This window comes from Cebidichthys violaceus, unplaced genomic scaffold (assembly GCF_023349555.1).
Source record: "Cebidichthys violaceus isolate CVI_PGR_0920_01 unplaced genomic scaffold, fCebVio1.0.p SCAF_51, whole genome shotgun sequence".
NCBI lineage: Eukaryota > Metazoa > Chordata > Actinopteri > Perciformes > Stichaeidae > Cebidichthys > Cebidichthys violaceus.
The window spans coordinates 720,336-735,383 of NW_027176717.1; the positions used below are offsets into that span (position 1 = coordinate 720,336).

Here is a 15,048-nt window from a genome sequence, read left to right on the forward strand (position 1 = left end):
GGTGAAGGTAACATGACAAAAAGTTTGGCAGCGCTCCCACAAAGGCAGGAAGAAGACTGCTTGCTAGTAAACAACATGGAAATAAACAATGCACATTTAAAAATTGTCTACATTTCATGAGGAATTAAATGTGCAAAACATGAAGATGCACACAAAGAGTTTGATGAATGACACAAAATGTAAACAGAACTTTTGTTTGTTGTTGTCAAGTTGGGTTCGCAAACTGGTTTAACCAAAGCAGGTATTTCCGGGGAACACGTGAACGCAGCAGCCACTGCACAGTTGCAGGGGATGGTTGCAGACGCAGCTTGATTCAATGTGCTGGAACAAACAATGTGTAGGAACAGGGAAGCTGCATCCCTCTAGAGAGAGTGACAGATCATGGGCAGTCGGTGGCGAGACGGTCCACGCGGTCATTCAGGAAACCCCACCGGTGGCCTAAATACGGCGCGAATGCCTCGCCAACAAGAACCGGTCGGAGAGACGGGGGACGCGGTGGAGTCGCTTCGGGAGCTGCCGCGGTGGATGCGGCTTTACTTCTACGGGATGCACGGCGTGACTCTGGATGTCCTGCTCTCATCGGTACAGGGTTTTTTAAACCACCGAGACCCTAAACTGGTGGGCTTTTCCTCTCCGTATCTTTGCATTATGCATTCACTGACCCACTTTGCGCTGGAGAAGATTTACTCTCAGAAGAGGTGTTTCCGAGGTCGGCCTGTGGTGTTTCATCTTGTTTTCTACCCGTCTGTCTACATCGGGCTGCAGATCCTTATCGGGAACATCAACACTTTGACCGAGCAGGTGCGGGTGGTATCTGGCACGCAGCTGGCCGTGCACTACATTCTGTCTCTCTATTTCGCCAAGGTGTTCCACAGAGGACTGTCACGGCTGCAGTACCACCGCTCCTGCACCCCCGACCGCCCGAGCGAACTCAGCCCGGAGGACAGAGGTCATGATCGGGGGCCTCTTCGCGGTCTGCCCGGCTTTGTGCGTTTCTTGTTCTTTGGGATGCACGGCTTTCTGGACGAGGTGATTTTCACCTCTATTTTCAACCTGGTGGAGAAGTCTGACCGGAGCCTCAGCGGCCACACGTCGCTGTGGTCCTTCCTGATGTACGGGAGCTGCAGCTTCGTGGTGGAGAAGCTCTACCTTCACCTGCACTACAGCAGAGGCTGGGGGACGTGGCAGCGGCTCCCCATCTACATCTGCTTCATTTACACCTGGGAGTTCTCTTGGGGTCTGCTCCTGAGGCAGTTCGGCGCCTGCTCCTGGGACTACTCCCATTATCCTCACAACTTCATGGGACTCATCACCCTCCTCTACCTGCCCGGCTGGGTCTGCCTCAGTTTGTACCAGGACGTGCTGTCCAATGTCCTGCTGAGAATCAAGTGCACCAAAGATGTGAATGGTTTGAGTGAGGAGAAGGGAGAGGTCAATGGACCGATGGAGTCAAAGAAAAAACAACTTTAATTTGTATTTTGATGTTTTCAAATTCTGGGGAAAGTCTGGTTTACAGTAGACTGAAGAAACAAAGGGCCATTGTTTTATTCTAATTCATAAATGAATCAGATCGGACTGATTTAACGGGAAAAGACATGAATGTCGATTTTTATAAAGAAGGGCAAGAAGTGACTCTTTGGACAGTTGGTCAGCAATGTGACAACAGATGTTGAGTTCAACATTTAATGCAGCTTATGTTTTCAGTAAGTTTAGAGTCGTGATACTTTGGAGTCTAGACACTTATTACCAGTATGCAGATGAGTCAGTTGTTGACTCTGCAACGCCTGATATTTCTGGGTCCAGTGATAAAGATAAAACACAACTGAGGACCATGATACACCAAACCTGTGTAAATGCAGTTAACCTACTGCCATTTTATCTAAAATATAGTTTTAATATGAATATTTTTCAAGTCTACAAGACTTTTAAAGTGTGGGAATTCCGTTTTTTAAATGATTGCAGTGGCAGACTTACCATCTTATACATTACATGCATTGTGGCAGGTCTGGTTTGAGTTGGATCGATTGTGTCATTTACATTAACCATTGGCATGCTTTAACTGTAGCTCATATCTGCATGCCAAAAATAAAATATGTAAGGTTTATGGATTAGACATGATGATATTCATAAGCAGTATTTCCAAGACAAAAACAATGGGCATTAACCTCTTTTTCAATGTTAATATTTTGAAACAAACTCCCTATTTTCACCCATCTTGTTAATATGACCCTCTATTGACTATTGCATGAATACTATTTGCATGACAACTAATAGAGCAGTAATAAACCCGGTAATAAATGTAGCAAGAATACCTGTAGCTGAATGGATACGAGGAGCAGAGTGCGATTTTACTGTGAATCTTTTATGAACCGAGCATTACTTTGCTGGAGTGCCTTCCTTTGCATGCAGACTCAAGAAACAAGGCTCAGTGTCCATGAGGCTCCTCTTGATGGACTAGAAGCACAGCAGTGATTTGTAAATGGTCATTATAAAATATTTTAACCTTCAGCATTAATCAGTCTCAGTCATTACATTACATTACATTACAGTCATTTAGCAGACGCTTTTATCCAAAGCGACTTACAATAAGTGCATTCAACATTGGTAATCAAAAGAACAACTAGTCACCAGAAGTCATAAGTACATTTCCTTTTCCAAACAAGCATCTAAGAGCATGAAGCAGAGCATAACTCAGAGCCAAGGTACAGTGCAGAAATAAAGAAAAACAGTTAGTGCTATAAGTAATATGAATACAATAAGTGCAACAAGCTAGTATGAATACAATAAGTGCTAAGTGGAAGGCTCAGGGTAGCACTTCCTGAAGAGGTGGGTTTTCAGTCTGCGCCGAAAGATGGGCAGCGACTCCGCTGTCCTGACGTCAGTGGGAAGTTCATTCCACCACTGTGGGGCCAGGACAGAAAACAGCCGTGACCGAGTCGATCGGCCGCCAGGACCTCTGAGCGACGGGGCAACCAATCGCCCCGAGGCAGCAGAGCGAAGTGGTCGGGCGGGGGTGTAAGGCTTGACCATGGCCTGGAGATAAGAAGGAGCTATTCCTTTCACTGCCCTGTAGGCTAGCACCAGAGTCTTAAACTGGATGCAAGCTCTTACAGGTAGCCAGTGTAGAGAACGGAGAAAGGAAGTTGTGTGGGAGAACTTGGGGCGATTGAACACCAGGCGAGCTGCGGCTTTCTGGACAAGCTCCAGAGGTCTGATGGCCGACGCCGGGGCTCTGGCGAGTAGAGAGTTGCAGTAGTCCAGGCGGGAGATGCCAAGAGCCTGGATGAGAACCTGCGCCGTCTCGTCAGTCAGGAAGGGACGAATCCTCCTGATGTTGTAGAGCAGGAATCTGCAGGAGCGTGTAACGGATGAAATGTTTGCCTAGAATGACAGTTGGTCATCCAGGGTCACACCCAGGTTCCTCGCAGTCTGAGTTGGCGTCACCACGGTATCATCAATGGTGATGGACAGGTCCCGGTGCGGGCAACCCTTCCCCGGGAGGAACAGCAGCTCAGTTTTGTCTAGGTTGAGCTTGAGGTGGTGTGTCGTCATCCACTTCGAGATGTCAGCCAAACACGCAGCGATGTGCGTCTCCACTTGGGTGTCACCGGGGGGAAATGACAAGACCAGCTGGGTGTCATCGGCATAACAATGGTAGGAGAAGTCATGCGAGCGAATAACAGAACCCAGAGATGTTGTGTAGAGCGAGAAGAGAAGGGGGCCCAGGACTGACCCTTGCGCAACCCCCGTAGTCGGCATCTAAGCCAGCGTTTGTTCCATTATCAGAATAACTGGTTACACCAGAATGACGCACATTTAATTACAGCTGATCAAATTTACATATTTCTGTATCCAACAACAAAAAACAGGTTTTTAGTTAAATAAATATTCCCTAAATATACTCCAGCTGTGTATACAGAGCATATTCTGACTGCTTTACACTGGTCTTATGCCTTATTAACAGACTAATCTATGTACCTTACACTGTGACCAAACAAATGGTGGTACATTTAAGCATCTTCTCTCTCTTTTCCTCCCTTTAATCATGTCTTCATAATTAGAAAATTTTTTGTTCTAATCACAACTTCTGATCATTTGTTTTTAAGATATTGTAGGAATGAGTAGTATTTTCTGAATGTGTAGATACGCTTGTGATTTGCTGAATGCACAGCTTGAGTGAATTTTAAAGCGTTTGTTAGATTTGGGTCCATTTTGAGGGTTCAGTAAACCGAGTAAAATGCTTAAATACAAGGCAAAAGTAATCGTTAAATTCCCTTGCGTTACGTTAACAGCGGTATTTAGCCCTGCCTGTGGCTGTTGTTTGGTTTGGTTTTGTGTCCACCTTGGCAGCGAAAGAGGTTCTTCAACATTTGCATTCACTGAACCACAGGATACATTACTTTGCACATCTTCAAGATTTTTCACGGCCAACCTGTTTTATTCAGATGTTGCTTTGTTATTCACCAATTAATAAATAGACCAAACTGCTTTTAGAAACTTGAATTGCAATGGCATGTACCGTACGACTTCATTAAATCAGAATTTTTCCTGTGACATGACTGGCATTCCTTCACTTTAATGTTGGTAAATACCATTTACATGATTCAGCAAAGTTCTGAGCAATACCGTCTCACACTATCGCTGCAGCAGAGCAGGCGGGCAAGCAAGCCTGATGGAGGAAACATTGGTTTCGCTCTCTTTTCATTTGGTCTCCTGGGTGTTTAGGCTCTGTTAAAACATGCCCTATCATAGGCTACCAATGAAAACACGTCTGCAACCTATTTTCAGGGCTGACTTGTAACTGTCAACATATCTTAGGCATCTTATCTTGTCCTGCTGAGAATCAAGTGCACCAAAGATGTGAATGGTTTGAGTGAGGAGAAGGGAGAGGTCAATGGACCGATGGAGTCAAAGAAAAAACAACTTTAATTTGTATTTTGATGTTTTCAAATTCTGGGGAAAGTCTGGTTTACAGTAGACTGAAGAAACAAAGGGCCATTGTTTTATTCTAATTCATAAATGAATCAGATCGGACTGATTTAACGGGAAAAGACATGAATGTCGATTTTTATAAAGGGCAAGAAGTGACTCTTTGGACAGTTGGTCAGCAATGTGACAACAGATGTTGAGTTCAACATTTAATGCAGCTTATGTTTTCAGTAAGTTTAGAGTCGTGATACTTTGGAGTCTAGACACTTATTACCAGTATGCAGATGAGTCGGTTGTTGACTCTGCAACGCCTGATATTTCTGGGTCCAGTGATAAAGATAAAACACAACTGAGGACCATGATACACCAAACCTGTGTAAATGCAGTTAACCTACTGCCATTTTATCTAAAATATAGTTTTAATATGAATATTTTTCAAGTCTACAAGACTTTTAAAGTGTGGGAATTCCGTTTTTTAAATGAAAACACGTCTGCAACCTGTTTTCAGGGCTGACTTGTAACTGTCAACATATCTTAGGCATGAAAGAACAGACAGCAAAAAAAAAGTCCTAAGACACAAACAAAGGAGGTCATGTTATGATAACATTTATTATTTGGGTTTAAATGAGTCCGGATGGTCTGCATATATGCAGGTTTAAGCGATGCAAGTTAAAATTAAAAGTACAACATGATAAATTTCCACAACATACATGCATCGGTTCCTGGTTCACACAAAAGCCATTTGTGCTATCTAGTTACTACTTCCCTGTTGAGATGAACTTGCACGCTTTAAGCCTTCAACCGATGTCTGCATGCGTCCTGAACTTGCACACTCCCTCTCGCTCTTTAAACCACCTCAGAGATCACTGACACAAGCAAGCACACGAGTCCAGACACACCTCACACGCTTAACACCCAGAGGACACCGGCAATACACCAATGGCCTACAGTATTCCCACAATGGGAATATTATACACCAACTCCTCCATATGGACACATTAGCACTCTCAATCAGCAGTTTACGAATGCTGTGTACAAGCTGAAAACATGGTTTCATGCAGATGAAAACAGGGAGTGAGATTCAACTGTTTGCCTTTTAATTAGTTCATTAACATTAACCTCAAACTCACGAATACAACACCTGAAAATATACACCGTTAACCTTGTTGTCATGCAGGTTGACCTGTCCATTAACCTGTCAGGCTCCATTACTCAATTTAAATAACATTTAATTAAATGGTTAATATATGCAGCTAATGTGAAAGTTGCGACTAATTGTGACAAACACGTAAAAATGTAGCCAAACTGCTATCTTTTTTAAGAAAAAAAATGCCAGAAACGCATCACCAAATGAATGCTGATGTTGCTCCACGTCTGCTGGATGTGTAAGTAGGTAACTGCTTGCTACCAAGTTAGCTAACAGCCAAAACAGCCTGTCTATCTGGTGTTTTTCTACTTGTGGCCTACAAATCAATTAATGCAGCTTATAAAGCCCTGAACATCTACACAGGTGTTTTCACTTATCTGATTAGGCATCTGCTCAAGGTAAAGTTGGGTGAGTAGCAAAGCTGGGAATTACAATATCTAAATTAGTTACACCTGTGCTTTTCCTACCATGACCATGACAATGACAAAATAAAAAAACACTCCTGCCCCCATGTCTCTTTTCATTTATTTACATAAACAGTCAAATCATAAACAAATACCCAGTGGGATTAATGTTGTCACACAACTAATAGTTACTTGATATAGCACAGTATTTGTAAGTTTGGTCCCCATGGTCTGAATGTACAGTGTTTGGTTTAATTAGTGTTTTTTTTCCTGAAAGAAGAACTTCAGCTCGGAAAAAAAACTCTTTCATTACAAGCTAAACTTTCAAGTTCTTTTTAACATTGTCCTTAGTAATACTGGCTTGTTGCGCATCATCTAACATGGCTTTATTCAGCATGTGAAACTTCTGGTACAGCCCTTGTTTCACACTAAATATCAGGGCCTTGGCTAGCTCTTTGTATGTCCTGGGGGAGCAGCTCAGTCCTTTGTAGCACTGACAGGTAAACCTCCTGCTCAAAGCCTTCAGGTCTGAGAGGCTAGGTCTCCCCAGGACGAGGTAGCGGTTCTGAACATGCAGGATTCGGAAATTCTCGGGGTTTAGATGGAGGTAGTGACCGGAGTTGTAGCTTTTGCGGACACAGCGGCCATTCCCTCGACACAGGAAGTTGCTGCAGAGCTGGGCGGCGACGGTGACATTGGTGATGTAAGGGTTGAGGGTGGAGGAGAGGTAGGAGGAGAGGGCTGCACAAGACGTCTGGGGAGATGAGAGTGGAAGAAGGTACAGGAAGGGCAGGAAGAGAAAAGTATTTAAAAGTACATATACTTTGTATATTTATATACTGTACTCTAAAACTGTATGTCTGAATTGGAACATCACAGCAAGTCAACGACCCTGAAATATGTTGATATGTACTTAAAGGAATAGTTTGATATTTAAGAAAATACTCTTATTGGTTGCCAAGAGTTAGAAAAGAAGATCAATACCACTTTCATATCTCTCCCTTCAAAATGAAGCTGGATACATGAATGCTCAAAAACTTACAATCACAAAATAACAACCTAATGCACTGAATAACACCAATAGCTGTAAGACTATTATTTAACTTGAATTTACAGAGGTATCTTTAAACCTCCAGCGAATCTCACTATCATCAAGCTAACCCTGGCTTCCCTGCCATGGATTAACTAATACTGCTACACTATACCAACCAACACAATCCATCAGTACCTGAGCCACTCAGGTATTGTCAGTCAGTCTCAGAGACGAGCGGACTCCTATATCATCTAACTGAACACATTGTCTCCGGTCTGACCACCGGTATGCTGTCATGTCTTTCAGCAGTGCAGTGGAGGTCTGCCGGGTGATGTTACCTGGTCATCATAGTCAGCGCTGGCCCCCCACAGCACAGCGCCAGACACTCCCGCCGCTGCACTCTCCCCAATGGTGCTGACCAGGTCTCCCTGGACACAAATGTATTCATTATTGCCTTTGTTTAGATACACAGAAGACAAAATGCATGCATGGTTTATGGAGTGTTTATTTCCCCCAAAACACTCGCCCTACAAGGTGAGAAGAGAGGATAATGATTACGTGCTCAGATGAGGGTTACCACCTGAGCAGGGTGTTGTTTCACCAAGAAACCAAACTCCTCTTAAAACTGGAACCTCAGGCTGGAAACGCCTCACTGCGAGAATGAAGAAGTAACCCAAGATGCATCTATTCTAGTCGAGTGTGTGGTCACTAACTAATGAGTTCTTTCAAAAATGTTTGTACTGCAGATTTAATCACTGACTTATTTTTAGAGAGTGGTTGTCAGTAATTTCTCCCAAGGACATCTCATACTTCATCTCATATTGCTCATAACATTTGTTACACAAATGACTCTTGTTTACCTGGCTGAGGAAGCGTCTGTTCTGATCAACAAAGACAGGTCGCATGTAGGCAAACACGGGTGCAGTGCCACTCTGTCTGGGCAGGGCAGATACTCTCAAAGCTTCCTGGACACGGTTTCTCACCATAAGAGCAGCTTTGGGATTGTCTGCCAGACAGACCTGAAACATTGCAAGGATGCAGGGGGGAAAATTAAGACTTTTGGAAATAATATTAGAGATGCATAAACAGTAAATGTTGCACTAAATGCACTAACCTGCAAATAGACAGAGGGGTAGAGGGCAGTGCTGGATTCCCACAGCCAGAGCAGCTCATCATTCTGCCTCCTCACCTCCTTGGAGCAATGGCCTGTGTAGTCTGGCTTCTCCCAGCCATAATTGTAGCAGTTAGGAAACAAGTAGAAGCCCCAGAGATAGTTGGGTCTCATGGCTCTGCCCATTGCCAATATCTCTGACATGAAACTCTTGGCTGCCACCTAAAACAGAAGGCAGAAGGAAGAATCAATATCTGAGTTCAGAACAAAATTATTTGTTTTATGAAGTCAGTTGTCAGTTTTTCACCTGGAAGTGTTGTTTGGCTTTCTCTGTGGCCTCATGCACTGACATGGAGCGGTTTGTCTGCATAAGGTGTGCCACAGATAAAGTCTGGTAGATTCTCTTAGTGCCCCAGTTTCTGTCCCATAGGGGGCGCCATTCCTCCCAGTCTATCACAGCCAGGCCTCGGCTGGTCCTGCAGGGAAGACAGGAGGGTGAAGAAGTAAGTTCTAGATCAGCATCAAATGTGTGAAACAATAATGGGGCGAATTGTAAGTAGGCTCACTTGGATGGGATGTAGTAGTTGATATCCTCTCTGGCTTTGTTCATACTGGCTTTCAGGTTACCTCTCTGAGGGATGCCGCCATTGAACTGTTTCCTACGAGCGAGGTCTACATGTGGGTACAGACCCAACCGGTCTGTGTAGAACAGAGACAGAAACTGGCCTGGGACCTGCCGCAGACACATGACAAAGTGAATTTCCCTTAAATAAGTAGAAGATGAAAAATTCAACTTATCACCTGTATAATTCAGTTAACTTCATGTGTTGTACTGTGTTGGCACCATCTAGAAACAACATCCAGGATAAATGTTGGCATGAATTTAAAACATGTAACCAATCAAATTTAGAAAACAATTTAATAGAAATATTCTTCCAGCTGTATGTAAAGTAATTGAGCATGTAATTTGATTACAGCATGTGCTTTGCAACCGTGGATTTGCATGTGAATAGAATAGACTCAACTCAATAACAACAACATTCAAATATGTGTCCCCTTACCTTAGCAGGTGTGGCCACGCCTTTAAAGGGTGAGGTGTCCAGTGAGATGTTGTGCCTGTTACACACCAAATCAGGGATGTTCCAACTAACGATGAACGGCTGGTGCTCAAACAGCGGACCTGTGGTGTGGGGGAGAGGAGGAGGCGGAAGTGGTCCGGGCGGACAAGAGGCTGCTGCCTCTGGAGGAGATGGCGAGGTTTTGGGGAGAGGGATGGGTGAGGATTTGGCAAGAGGAGGTAGTGATGTTTTAGAGGTTGAAGGCAGGATAGCTGTGGAGAGGGATGATGTTGAAACAGGAGAGGGAAGCTTGGGTGAAGCAGTCTGAGGAAGAGGGGAAGATGGCAAACTTTGTGGAACGGAAGTAGAGTTGGAGGGAGGAAATAGAAGTTTAGCAGTGTGAAGAGGAGGTTTTTCAGAGGTCATTTTAGACAAACGGCATAGGTTTCTGTGCAGATGTGGTCCTATAGTTTCGAGGGGTGATGTCAGATGTTTGCAGGGGTGAGGTAGCAAGTAAGCTGAGGGTGAGGATGTGAGGAGGTCCCTAGCAGATGTTTGGTCAAAGAGTGACATCGTAGACGTAGCTGACATTGACGTTGAGGGTGTTGCGGTAGAGGCTTGTGACGAAGACGTTGGGCTGAGGGTGGAGGTGGATGGCTTTAGGATCGCAGGAGTGGTAAGAGAAATGGTGGATATGTTGGTGTTACCGACAGTAGGGGTAAAGGTGTTTGGTGTCGTCAGGACAGATAATGAGAGAACAGGCCAGACAGGGATGGTTAGAGCAGAGAGGATACGCAGCAGCACGTAGCTTCTGTTCTTCTGTGTGACTGAAACCATCCTTTGCCCTGGCTGAAGACAGCAGAATAGAAAAGTAAAAACAGTGCCAATCAAACTCTACTGTGCATATTCCAATAGGCATATAATGTGTACGTATTTGTAGCCAATGTTGCTATAATGAAAATATAATGAAGCAAGCAAGACAATGCTAAATTTTCAAGATATTCAGATCACACTGTTGAATAAGTATAATTTACGCATAGAAGACCTACAAGCTAATGCCTCAAAACTTTTCTTTCTACTTCATCGTTCACATTTAAATTAAATGCACAGCCTAACTCTCTGAAGTCCTTTTCTCTTCTCCTTGTCTTCCCAAACATAAACCACAAATAGCACAGCTTCATATCCAGGATGTAAACTGGTCTCTATATCTATCCATGTATTTCTAAATCAAGACGAGGCCACTTTGACAATCATAAACTGCAACATACCAACTCATAACTAGCCTACAGATTATGTAAATATTTTTTTTAAAAAGACACAATACCTGGACATGCCTTCAGTGGACCCGTCTCACCATGAGATGTGTTGACTGGAGCAGAGGGTGAGAGTGTCCTCACAAAAATGATACTGTCTGATATAGGGGAGGAGAGGCATGGTGGGCAGAGCTGTGTACGAGGATGCTCTCTGCTCTCCGTCGCTTGTCTCAGAAAAAAATAAAAAAGCCTTGTTTTGATCACACGAGTCTGACTTGGAGCAGAGGAGGAAGGCACACCTGGGTGTGAGGTTATGGAGCGTGCACCGTCCGCATAGTGAAGCGCACTGGGTGGGGCATTAGTATGGAGCTTAGATTGTTATTGCCCTGGTGTTGATGGGATGAATAAATAATTACAACAATGGGGGCGGTGAAGGCAAATGGCACTCAATAAACTGACATTGATCCCTCGATATTTCCAAACTATGTGCACGGTTGATGTCATCGTCTTTGGACTCATGTACTCTTGTACAGTAATAGATTTAAAGTGATTTTGTGAGGGTTGTGGCTTCAACTGTTATGTGGAGTCATAGCACAGTAAAACAGATGAAATCCATGTGGTGGCTCATCAGATCCACGACCACCTGTTTTGGTGCATTATTTATTTCTGGCTGCCTTTTCTTGTCTATCAAGGATTCAAGCAAATGGAAGTAGTTGAAGATAGTAGTAATGGGATACTGGTAATTGCATGGCATGTTAGCCTGGTTGGAAAAAAATGCATAATATGCCACACATGCTATCAATCAGCAAATTCTCCCCCTAGGAGACAGGAAAGTTTGACACCTAGGTGGCGAGAGAGGAGTTGTGGCATTAATAACAGGCGTCTAACGTCTGACACACACAGTGAAGTTTACAGACAAAAATAACCTCACATATAACTAATAATAGCATGTTTTACCTCCATGTTATGAGTAAATATAACTCTGGGATTTATACATTGGGCTGTTTACCCTGCATGTGTTTATTTGTCTGGTCAGGGACATGTAATACCAAATGGTGGTGGTCATGTCACAGGTTAGTGGCACAGTGTGAACAAAAGCTGTTTTTAGGAGGGTGGTGTGTGTTTTGCAGAGGATACTACAAGTCAACTTTAGTAAACAACATTATTAATGTGTCAGTTATAAAAACAATGTCAGTGACTGAAAATACAACTTTCCCCCTAGTAAATTTTATCCTGAGAAATTGGTTTGTTTTTATTTCTTAATGATAAGAAATCCAATCCTCTCCAGAAAGGAACAATAGAGTGTTATAGTATGACGATGATGAAATGTAATTTTCAGGACCAGTTCTGATATTTCATACAAATTGCTTAAATATTAAAAAACCTTTCCTTCTTGCATGTTTCATATGGCGGGCATAAGCACAAAATAAAAGACCTGCATGAGGCCAGTTTAGATTAAGTTAGATTAGATTAGAACTAACAGTTTTGGTTAGCTCCAGTGCAGTAGCTGTTGCTGCCCACTAAGCCCAGAAGGTTGGGCAACAAACCCTTTAATATTTTTTGTAAATCATGGATTAAAGCATGTTGGGACAAAACTAAAATCTTGATTCTTACCTCTTTTATTCCTCCTCTTCTCTTATCTCTTCATAGGCTTGCATAGCTGGTCATTCTCAGACAGTACACAGTTTTGAAGGAAGTACAAACTAAGTTGATGTCTACTGTTTTGCAGCTGCATGAGCTGCATTTGTTTTCCTCCCATCCATGACACCGCAACCTCCATTGTTCCGACAGATTGGGCAGAAGCTCTTCCCCACATCACTCTCATCACATGGTTGCATGACGATGTACATGCAGGCAGCATTAAGCACAATAGCACGGGATGGTTATTGTGTTTTGGCCTCCATGTTTGGCGAATGTAATTTGATGGAGTAACCAATGTGCTGAGTGCACTGTCCAGCAGCATCAGGGACATAATATCTAGCATAATGCTGCCATCTTGTGGTTATTGTGTACAGATGGTGCATGTCTCGCTTTGGCAATAATTCCCAAACTTTTCTGACTTTTTTTCTGTGAATCAGTATGTATGAATGTAATGTGTGTATGCATGCAAACCTCGCAAGGCAAAATGCCACACTTGGCACACCACCATACCTGCCTGTTTGAATATATAATATTCCTGTTGAGTTGACCCCCATTGTGATGTTTCCCAAAAAAAAATCCACGTTGTAAAACATGATGAGGAGATGTGAAAAGGCCAACTTTATTAAATATTCATACAGAGGCCTGTAGGGGATGTCTTCCTCCAGAATTCAAAATATAATATTCATGTTGTCCTCTTACCTCCTTCTCTCATAACCTCAGTTTGCTTTTGCTGTGGAAAGTGGGTCAAATGAATGTTTCACAAGGGTGTAGCCCCAGAAGGTGCGTCTGCATAACCCCCAAAACACATACAGCATTACCAGCTAGATAATGCAGTATTCCATTCATTAGATACACATTCACATATATTAGAAACACATACAGGCACACTGAGACATACTGTACAGTCGCATGCACTGAAAATACATCACTGCTAATGCTCACATCTTGACATTGCTCAGAAATGTCAGTTAGGTATCTTACACAAGCCACAGTATCTGCATTGTGTGAGTAAGTGCATTCCAAGCTGTCAGTTTTATTATTCTATGAATAGAGTATCCGTATCCTTCTCAATTACTGGATTTACTTCCTTGCTTATGGTATTGCTTACTTGTTTTGACAGTGTTTCGGAAATTTGGTTTTCATGCACTGGACTGAAAGCACACACTGTTTTTCTTCACCTTCCCTCACTCTTTTTCCCCACTCTTCTCTCTCTCTCATTCACTGCCCTTTTTTTTTCATGTTTGTGCATGACGAGCACACATGTTCTCATAACTACTCATTCAGGATGAGTCATTTCTAACAATGCTTTGCCTTGCTAAGCCCAGGCTAGGTGGAGTAGTGCAGAGTTTCACTAGGTGTTTCTCTGCCTGTCTGTCAGGTTTTTCAAGTTTGACAAGATTTCTGCTGAACGGCACGGAATTAGGTTAAACCAGGTGGAAGTAGGTGTGAAAGAGCATGTACAGGACTCTTAACTGTAGGAAGCTATTAGTTTATCTATATGTCCACATTTCCCTCAGATATTAGCCTGCCCTTCACTGAAAAAATATATAATCTAAAGTGATGTACTGAATTAAAGACATCCCTTTTCACACTTAAGTGTGTTGTCTGTCTTTTTTAAAGGCAATACATTGTGGTCTGGCATCCGTATTACTCCTGACTGTACGGAGATGAAGGATGAACCAAATACGGACTGTGCTTTCATCATGAAAAGCTGAATTTGGTTAAGGTGCAGTGTTATTCACAACAGGTTCTACTGGTGGCATTTGACTTCATGACGTCATCTCCGTGAGCTCCACAGGAACTTTCTCTTCCCCACACCGACCCGGCAAGAGAGGAGAAACGGTCTGAGTTTCTGACACACTCTTCTGACACACTCACACACACACAAAAACTCACACATGATCGTGCACATATGTTCATGTTTACATGCAAAGAAACAGATCAGAATCAGAATCACTTTCAATGGAGTGTATATATCACAAGGGAAAGTATTTACTTTCAATCACCTCTCAAAAACGGCCATCCTGCAAACAACACCCATTTATGAGCCTGACTGAGCATGTTGCATGAGTATTACAAACACCCTTCGGCACATTAGTAAAATATGTATGAGCCATCGTGTGTGCTGCCCTTCTTCAAGGCTACTCATAGAAACCTCTAAGCGTGTCTGCTTGATGGTTGAGCACTGTTTATTGTGACAATTAAAATGTCTGATGTACACAGGCTCCTGAAAGTGGTGTTTCATTTTCTGGTCTCAAGTCAATTGACAAAAATTCTGGAGAAACACACTGAAGTGTACTCGGTGAAGCATATGTCATACCCCAGAGGCATTGTATAGTAACTGGAGCAGTCTTAATCGTACTTCACTTTTTTATAGCCTATTTATAGTTTCTTGCTGTGAAAGAAAGAGACCTGTGTAACATCCCAGAAGTGTTTCAGTTCAGGGGGCAAATTATTTCATATCCCAGGGAA

The 15,048-nt window shown here is 43.0% G+C and overlaps 2 protein-coding genes across 2 annotated transcripts; one reads left to right on the plus strand and one right to left on the minus strand.

The window, feature by feature from the left end:
• The first annotated feature begins 293 nt into the window (after window positions 1-293).
• Window positions 294-4,517, plus strand: tmem229a (transmembrane protein 229A). The gene has a single exon (XM_068731435.1). The coding sequence runs from the start codon at window positions 382-384 to the stop codon at window positions 1,468-1,470; it is 1,089 nt and encodes a 362-aa protein (XP_068587536.1). The 5' UTR covers window positions 294-381; the 3' UTR covers window positions 1,471-4,517.
• Window positions 4,518-6,796: 2,279 nt separating this feature from the next.
• Window positions 6,797-9,372, minus strand: LOC137888101 (hyaluronidase PH-20-like). Its single transcript, XM_068731403.1, has 6 exons — window positions 9,191-9,372; window positions 8,932-9,100; window positions 8,628-8,846; window positions 8,374-8,532; window positions 7,852-7,941; window positions 6,797-7,234 (listed from the first exon to the last, which is right to left on the minus strand). The coding sequence occupies exons 1-6, from the start codon at window positions 9,370-9,372 to the stop codon at window positions 6,797-6,799; spliced, it is 1,257 nt and encodes a 418-aa protein (XP_068587504.1).
• Window positions 9,373-15,048: the final 5,676 nt, after the last annotated feature.

Bases quoted from the DNA above. Each gene is read 5' to 3' on its own strand.
- tmem229a (XM_068731435.1), top strand. From the start codon at position 382: ATGGGCAGTCGGTGGCGAGACGGTCCACGCGGTCATTCAGGAAACCCC.
- LOC137888101 (XM_068731403.1), bottom strand. From the start codon at position 9,372: ATGTGTCTGCGGCAGGTCCCAGGCCAGTTTCTGTCTCTGTTCTACACA. The intron at 9,101-9,190 runs GTGAGCCTACTT...TCTTCCCTGCAG, and splicing joins AACTACTACATCCCATCCAA to GACCAGCCGAGGCCTGGCTG. The intron at 7,942-8,373 runs GTAAACAAGAGT...ATTTGTGTCCAG, and splicing joins ACAGACGCTTCCTCAGCCAG to GGAGACCTGGTCAGCACCAT.